The sequence below is a fragment of the Terrapene carolina genome, unplaced genomic scaffold, assembly GCF_002925995.2.
Source record: "Terrapene carolina triunguis isolate 2854851 unplaced genomic scaffold, T_m_triunguis-2.0 Scaffold233, whole genome shotgun sequence".
Taxonomy (NCBI): Eukaryota; Metazoa; Chordata; order Testudines; family Emydidae; genus Terrapene; species Terrapene triunguis.
The window spans coordinates 920,327-929,248 of NW_020664584.1; the positions used below are offsets into that span (position 1 = coordinate 920,327).

The 8,922-nt window shown below is 49.5% G+C and overlaps 1 protein-coding gene across 2 annotated transcripts in view; it reads right to left on the bottom strand.

Annotated features, from left to right (window-relative positions):
* SRC (SRC proto-oncogene, non-receptor tyrosine kinase) overlaps positions 1-8,922 on the bottom strand; it is a 70,932-nt gene that overhangs the window by 23,922 nt on the left and 38,088 nt on the right. For both annotated transcript variants that reach the window (XM_026656752.2, XM_026656753.2), the window contains exons 3-4: positions 4,671-4,920; positions 4,258-4,357 (exon numbers count right to left, since the gene is read on the bottom strand). In XM_026656752.2, coding sequence (XP_026512537.1) covers positions 4,258-4,357; positions 4,671-4,911 — 341 coding nt within the window. In that variant the 5' untranslated portion in view covers positions 4,912-4,920. The remainder of the gene's footprint in view (positions 1-4,257; positions 4,358-4,670; positions 4,921-8,922) is intronic.

Sequence of the window (8,922 nt, forward strand, 5' to 3'; positions counted from 1 at the left end):
GGTCCATGGACAGGGCTCCTAGGTGCTACGAGAACACAAATTATTCTGGCAGTTCTGAAGCAGGGGCGGATTTCTAACCGCATCAAGTTTGGGCGATCCAATTATTCATATGGGGGGGCATTATTTGGGGGCCATCTCTACAGTGCATATCATGAGCATTTAAAATGGTCCAGTCAGCCCTGACATTAGCCTCTCATTAAGGGGGGGGTAAATGGAGCGGGGCAGCTCTCGTTGCAAACTTGCTGTGCTATTCCACAGTGACTTTGGCAGGCCCACACACCTTTTATACGAGCTACGGCTATAGGCTACCAAAGCTCAGGGGCAGAGGAAAGGCCTTGCCACTTACTACCTTCCCAGCTTTGCAAAGGTGTAGTCCCCTCCTGGCTAGGCACCTGAGTCTCTCCTCTTTAACCCAAGGATGGGAGACACTTGGCTGTTTCATTCCACAGGGGTCCACGCAATAGTCCTCTCTCACTCCAAGCATATGGATCTTCTCAAGTTTAACTGAGTCGAAACAAGGTCAGCGACTCCAGAAGAAAACTGCTGAAGACACCGAGCTCTGTGTGGTTTCGGAGCAAACCCATAAACCAACCCAGATTGACTCAAAACCAGGCGTGGGTGGGAGTTTGTAACCCACGCAACCAGACACATTTCACGAGAGGTTACATGACTCTAGTTCCAATAACAAAGGGCCTGGATGTATCGCCAGGCAGGATTTTCCATCTGCCACATATTTTTCTAATGATACTTTGCAAAAGGAAAACAAAATGACTAGGTTTCGGGCTAACTGCATTCAGAACATGTGGCTAGAATGCCAGCTCTACTGCTAGGTCAGCGAGAATGCTTGACAAGATGGGTGGTTATCCCAGGAATGTCTGCACATCTCAGTGTGTTAGGCAGAAGATTACGTTTTTTTTTTTTCAATCATTCAACATGTATAGGTTAGTCACTCCCCTAACAGCACTGCGTGAAGCTGCTTTCTAAAGATGTTTTTTAACTCTGATAAAGTGAAGGTCACAGCAATGCGGTTACACTGGATACTGTGGGGTATGTAGTTTGAAACTGATGTCTTTTCTCCTGCGCACTGCACCTTAAAAGTTCCAAGAACTTTACCCACCCTGCAGAGATAGCCATTTTGTTCTCAGAGTTCCTGCAGCATGTACAAAGGAGACACACATACTTTGGGATAGTGAGCAAATGTCAGTCAGATGGAAAGCAGAGGTGCCTTTTGTGCATGGGAGCAGGGGGAACCTCCCCCAGATATTTGCACAATCCAGAATCCCCAACAGGCAGATTCCTCCTTTTAGGAGTACTCATTAGAAACCAAAGCTAGTGTTAGTACAAAATTAAGATTCCAAAAGTCAAACGTTCAAAAAGGGGTCAGGACACTCCCAAAGTTAAGGTTTCTTCTGCAACATTGAACTCAGCCACTTCGCACATTAGAGAGATTTTATGGCTTGAGTTAATAACCAAAAACACATAGGAGTTGGGAACTGAAAAATTCCATTTGGGTAACACTACACAAGTAACATAGCAGGAGAAACCTCACAGTCAGGGAGTTATTGGACCTGCCAGTGCTCGATGTTGCAATCTTTAAGTGTTCCCTTCACATTTTAAGTTTCCTTAGTTTTAAGAAAGTGGCACGGGAAAGTGTAAGAACCCAGACTGATGCGTCTCCCACAGCACAGCCTTTGCCAGCAGAGAATGCACATTCCTTGAAGCATGGTTATTCGGCCAGTGCACTTTAAGAGCTCTGAAATGTACCTATTGATAGGCTTGTCTGTGCATGCACACTTATTAAAAAGCCCACACTTGGTTCCAACGAAGAACAAATTCAACACCTCTCCTACAGCAGCAGCCCTTTGCACCATCCTACTTCCAACTGCATGCAACGAGCTGGCAAGAATGCCACCAGGGCAGCTGAAGTGATCAAGGGGTGCAGCGCCAGGAATTTCAGAGAGGCGGGGTGAAAGCAGTCCCCACTCGGTCCTGCCTGCATCCCCCATTGCTGGTGGTTTGGATGAATGGGAGAAACAAAAAAGGGGGAGAGAAAACAAACAGGTAAGAAGTGCTTTGTTGGGAAGGGATGAGGGAAGAAGGTGCCAGACCTGGATGAGAGGAGGGGACTGAATTCACACTACTGCAGTATGGGCACATGGATCTAGGCAGGGCTATTTAGTAGTTAGAAAATGAACCTATAAAAGCTCCACTGGGGGGAAAAACAAAACAAAACAAAGGGGCCCAAATGCAAACTGTGACCGGGGACCATAAATGGACCACGAAACAACCCCCTCCCCAGCTGCCCTTTAGCTCACCCGGGAAGGAAGTTGGCTTTAAACAAAAAAGTAAAAACAGATACACACCTGACATCCACTTTTCTCCTAAATGAAAGCATGTTGTGCAGGAGAGAAAGAGACAGGGCTTAGATTAGAGGTACCGCACAGGCGCTGGCATGGCTGGACAGTGACTGGGAAAAGTGTGCGTGGAGAGATCTCACAAGGCAATCAAAAGGGATTTGAGATCCTGTCGCCTCGAGTGAGGCTGTCAGCAAAAGAGGCAGGAAAGCATAATAAACCCCCTGAGAGGTGTGATTTATTTAAAGACTGGGGAAGTTGATGCCACTAGGCAGAGGAGAGATTTGGCAGCCAAGGGGCACCATGAGTAACAGGACAATACCTCCCAATGGTAGTTTGTTTTGGCGAGTGGTGGTGGTAGGGCAGGGAGGGTGGAAGCCAGTTCTGGCTCACCCTAGGAGGCCTATTAGGAAGAGGCCTGGCCCCAACACTAGGGCAAACTAAAGCTGATCCGGACAATGCAACTTCCAATAAGAGCCTCTAGGTCTAGCTCACCCCAGAAAGCACCTGCCACAGACACCTCAGATGCTTCGAGCAGCCAGAGAAACAACCAACAATCCCTCTCCACAGCGTCAGCAGCAGAGGGCTGCTTCACAGCTTATGGAGGGGAACTGTGAAGTGGTCCGAGCACAGAACTGGGAGCCAGGGACTCCCGAGTCAGACGCCAGCTCTCTCTGTGGCCCTGGGCACGTCACTTAACCTCTGTGCATCTTGCTTCGAGGGGATTGTGGTGACTTTAGTGATTGTTCTAAGGGAAGACGCCACTTGCATTCTATCAGTGGGCCCTGTGCATGCTCGCTGCTCACCTCCCTTTGCTGTTCCCCTCCGGGACCTTCCCAGAGCACAGACTGCCTCTAGCTCCATACCACCAACCCCGCCCGAGCAGTGGGGAGAGCAGGCCAGATGCAGGACCCAACTCTAGGAAGAGAGCGGGACTAACTCAGTAACCCCCAGGATTTCCCAAATGCCTCATTCTGCTGCCCAACTCCTGCAGCGCAGGCTGCCTGGGTTAATGCAGTTCCCTTGGCACCTAAACCCCCCACCCTGCAGGGCGTCACATCAAGACACAGAGGGCTTCACAATCTTCCCAGTGGATCCTCTTGCAGGGCTAGCAGGTGTTTGTTACCCACTTCCATGGGAGTGTAGGATGCCTGTCAAACCATCTGAGGTGCATTCACTGCCTCTGCCCCTAGATACACATCACATCCAGTGCTCAAGGGGTGGGCAGGACGCTGGGGACTGAGACCTGGGGGCACCATTATTTCACAAAGTAGAGGAGAAACACCACATGACTCCAGTCACAGGTATGCTCCTTAGAGTAGGTCAGTTTCCTTTCACTGCCTCCTTGAAGGTTGGGACTGGAGCCTCTCTAGCAAGACCCCTTTGGCCAGCGCTCTGGGCAGCGCTGCAGGGAACCATACCCAGCCCTCCCCAGTCCTGGGGCGGAGGGCTAGCGAGGTAAGAAGGGAGGCTGTTTGAATGGGGCAAGTTGGAGGATCTCACTAGCTGCCCATCACCACCTAGTGCTGCACGGGCTGCTACATGGCCCCCAAGCTCCCTGGCTGGCACCTTGTGGTGCTCTTAATAAATCCCCTGGGTCTAGCTCAGGGGCTCTTTGCTAGCACAGGAGGCACAGCCCAGCCCTCCTCAGGCAGGCAGCCGCACCACCGGGCTTTGGGAAGGATCCCAGAGGAACCACGTGCAAACACCAGGCAACAGACGTGACCAGCCGGGGGTTAAACATGGAAGAAAGAGGAGAAGCAAGAGGGAGAAGAGCAGTTTTGAGGCAAGAACGTTACCAGCGGGGCTCCCCTGAGCAGCAAGGGTCGAAACCCCTCCAAGGGAGACGCCAGCCCAAGCAGCAGAGGGGTCCCCAGCCCAGCGAGCAGGCAGACACACTTACGTGTTGTTGACAATTTGGAGGCGCTCCCCTTTCTTGAAGGAAAGGTCTGTTTCCGTCCGTGACTCATAGTCGTAGAGGGCCACAAAGGTGGTGACTCCACCTGAAACAGACCCAAACTCATTCTGTTAGCCACCCTCCTGCTCCAGGAAGCATTTGCCCCTCCATGGCAATTAGCCATGAGCCAGGCTCGGCACAGCCTCTGCTTTCCTCATGGCATTTGCAAGTCTGGATTCTCCACTGCAGCCTTCCTCACATCTGGCAAAAATGGCACCCACCTGCCATACGGCCCCCCCCAGCCTAAGGCTCACGATTCTTCCTCATCGAGCACTTGGCTCCCTTCTAACATCCTTCCTCCTCCAGAACCTCCAGATGCCCCTCCCCCTCTGACAGGTCAGAGCTGATGTCATACTGACCAGCTAAAGCCCCCGAGCGCTGCGGGGACATGACTGTGTCGGACGTATTGAAGCCTCCGAAGAGCTTCGGCTCAGCAGCCATGCTCCCAAAGGGGCGGTTGGGGGTCCGATGGGCGTCGGGGACAGGCGTCTTGCTGGGCGTTTGAGAGGAAGGGTAGCCACCATGGTGGGCGTTCTCAGCAGATTCCAGGCTGCGTCTCCTCTGGCTGGGGTCTTTGGGTTTGCTCTTGCTGCTCCCCATGGTCCAAAACTGGAGGAGAAGACAGTGGGGTTAAGCTGATCCCTGTGGTCTGGGTGACATGAACGTCTGCCCATTAGGGTCTGGACTGTAGCCTCCAGACCCCTTGTGTGCTGGCCAACCAACCACTGCTCAGCTGGCAAACCTCGCATCACTACTGCCCGGGGATGGGCTCTACTTCATTATATTCAGGCACAGTCTCCCACTTCCCTGTATTAGCTAGTGAAACAGACCCAATGCACTTGGTAAGCGATAGTCCAAGTACCAAAGAGAGGCAAACTCAACAGCATTACAGTACAATGAATAATGCAGAGCACGCGCCTTTCACGAGTAACCAATTAGACAGAGACTAGCTACAAAGATCTGGTCCAGAGTCCAGGAGTGTTCAGATCCCTCTGTAGTACATGGGGATCATTCTCCACCCAAAACTGCCAAGCAGCCATCTCTAGGTGGGATGATGCATCAGCAAACACAGAAGAATGTTATAGAAGATCTAATTTCACACTGCAGCAGGCACTTCAACTATGCTGAACGTACTTACCAGAGTTCAAATTTGGCCCGGGCAATAATAGGACTAGGCACTCCAGGAACTCTATGGGAAATTTAAGGCCTACAAGCAATCAGGGCTTCAGGTAGAGGATCCGAAGACCATCTGCCCTCGCTCAGCTAAGGGAAAAAACAAGTCCTAGGCTCCAACATTAGACAGCTCTGAACTCTGCTGCTCCCCTCGGCCCACCCCCACTCAATAGGTGAAGTGTTCAGACACCAACTCCCTTGTGGACCCACTTTCCCTAGCACATCTCCTCACACCCACACCCTGCAGCAGGCCTGTGGGTCCCAGCATGTTTGTGCATTACTCTGTGGGAAAACTGGACAGCGGGAGCAGATTCAGAATGGTCAGCTGATGGCCAGAGGTTCACCATTTCCTTTGGGGGCAGGTACAATAGCCAGCACCCATTGCTCACAGGGCATCAGACAGGCACAGGTCTGCAGATCATGCCAAGGCTGGGGAGGTGGCTCTCTAAAATCCTAGAGCCATTCGAGATGTGCTACCACCATTGGCTTCCAAAATAAGCCTTTTCCATAATCCTCCTTTGACTTTCCGCTCCCGCAAAGCTCGCCTGAACAGCAGCGAAGGGTCCTGCCTGTCCCATAGCTTGCAGAATTATCCCAGTTTCAGAGAGGCATTCTGAAAGCAGGGCTCACAAGACCACAGAGGCATCACTAGCACTTCATATGACGACAGTCATCCCACATCGCAAAGCAGCATGGCGTCCGACAAGAACGTTACATGGGACACAGCAGAGGGTGATACAGTAATAGCATCCAGCAGGAGACTGTTACGTACAAACGCTCCATTCTATGTCCCTATTAGGGGACAGGCAGGAGCAGGGGGGCTGGAACAATTTGTATAGTAGGGGTGCTGAGAGCCATTGAACCAAACTGTAAACCCTGCACATGATGGAAACCACTTTAAGCCAGGGGGTGTGGCAGCACCGTCAGCGCTTTTCGTTCCAGCACCTATGGGCAGGAGGAGAGGAGTCTGATCAACTTACACAAGTAATAACTGCATCAGAAGTTCAGACACAACTGCTGGATCATCACTGGAAAGATGGGATTTTAAAAATTCCTAAAGATTGTGGGAGAGACCCTACTACCCATAAGTAGCCCATAGGACGCAACAGTTGAGCATTAACACACATACTGCATGCAGATGTGGTCACCCCATCTCAAAAAAAAAAAGATATATTGGAATTGGACAAGGTTCAGAAAAGGGCCACAAAAATGATTAGGGGTATGGAACGGCTGCCATATGAGGGGAGAATAAGAAGACGGACTTTTCAGCTTGGAAAAGAGACAACTAAGGGGGGATATGATTGAAGTCTATAAAATCATGACTGGTGTGAAGAATTATTTAATCCTTCTCATAGCACAAGAACCTGGGGTCACCAAATGAAATTAATAGGCAGCAGGTTTAAAACAAACAAAAGGAAGTATTTTTTCACACAATGCACAGTCAATCTGTGGAACTCCTTGCCAGAGGATGTTGTGAAGACCAAGACTATAACAGGATTCAAAAAAGAACTAGATAAATTCATGAAGGATAGGTCCATCAATGGCTATTATCCAGGATGGGCAGGGATGGTGTCCCTAGTCTCTGTTTGCCAGAAGCTGGGAATGGGCGACAAGGAATGGATCACTTGATGATTACCTGTTCTGTTTATTCCCTCTGGGGCACCTGGCATCGGCCACTGTCGGAAGACAGGATACTGGGCTAGATGGACCTTTGGTCTGACCCAGCATGGTCGTTCTTATAGTCTTATGTAATACACACAGAGTTCTGATTCTGAGCATTTTAGGCAGTTAGTGGCTGAGCTCCTTGTATATATAAAAACCCTCTTTCAACTCAAGATCACAGTCTATAAATACCTTCTAAATAGCTATATAAATGAAGGATGGGAATTATTTGTGGTCTCCGAAGATGGCAGGATACATAGCAATGTCCTGAAGCTACAGAAGGAAGTATTTAGACTAGATCATTTGGGGGAGGGGGCGGTTCTTAATAAGCTGAGCAGTTGAGCAAGGGCCAGAGAAGATGGCAGAGATACGTGTGGTGCAGAAATCTGAGAGCAGGTTAGATGAAGCAGTGCAGGAGGAAGTAGCAAGGGATCCTGCAAAATGCATGGGGCCAGGTTGGAAGCCCAGAATGATCTTCTCTGAGCAAACTTCTCTCTGACAGAAGCTTAAAGAAGGGTGTGAGCCAACAAGTTCAAGTCTAGATTGTTATGGTCATGTCAGACAGAGAAATTCGATAAAAACAAAATACTCTGGCTGGAAGGTTGCAATGTAACACTACTTTATGTCTTAGAATTCAGAAATAACGCACAAGAACCCAAACAGAGAAGACGGGCTGCTCCCTCAAGGTAGCGATGCACAACTCGGTGCCCCTTGCTTTAAAACAGACTGATGCCAAACCACTGCACCTTTGCAGTCACATGCTTTGCTACAGAGCTCCCTCGCCTGCAAGCAGGATCAGGAACCCTGTCCATCTCACTTCTCTTAAAGTGACAGCTTGCAATTCCAGCACTGTCTTCAATACACAACACACCTATACAGAGCCAAGGAGGTTCTGAGCCAGTGTTCCAGTTGAGGAACCTCATCTCCACTTATGATTTCTGCAAAGTGGGATTAGATAGGTGTGGGTGTATGGGTCTTTGCTTTAGGGAGCTACCTGCATCTTAAATGGAAAATCCTTCCTTCTAATGGAATGAGTTCTGCTTCTGGTCTTTATTATTAGATCCTGTTTTCAAAATAAACTCCTTTGTTTCTGAAAAAGCTGAGGTTGTCTGCTCACTTCCAACCTCTAGATAGAGGGAGCATTTTTGTTTTTCTACAAAAACAAAACAAAAAACAAAAACAAACAACCACACACACTTACACATTATTAACCTTTACTATCATGAATAACTCCACTGATTTCAATGGAGCTACTGATGGTAGTAAAGTGGAGCATACATGTAAACATTTGCAGGATCGGGACCCTCATCAATAGCTAAAGAACTAGGTGTCGGGAGACGAGAGTTTTCTTTCTGACTCAGACACTGGGAGACCGTGGGTAAAGTCACTTCCCCTCAGTTTTTCCTCCCCATCTGGGAAGTGATGATAGTATTTCTTTACTTCAAACATTAAGCTGCGCAAAGTGCTTGGAGACCCTCAGGCTGAAGGCACAACAGGAACACAAAACAGAGTCCTTGGGCGGCCAAGAGATTTCTGTGGCAATGGCATCTCACAAGGGAGGCATGGTCATGGCAAGGTCACAGCTTGCCTGTGCGTGAAGGGAAAACAGGAGACAGACCAAGGGAATAAGGGTCTTTTAAAAATAAATAAATCATGCAGAAGAGCGATACAGAAAATATGATCTAGGACAGTGGTTCTCAAAGCTGGTCCATCGCTTGTTCAGGGAAAGCCCCTGGTGGGCCGGGCCAGTTTGTTTACCTGCCGTGTCCGCAGGTT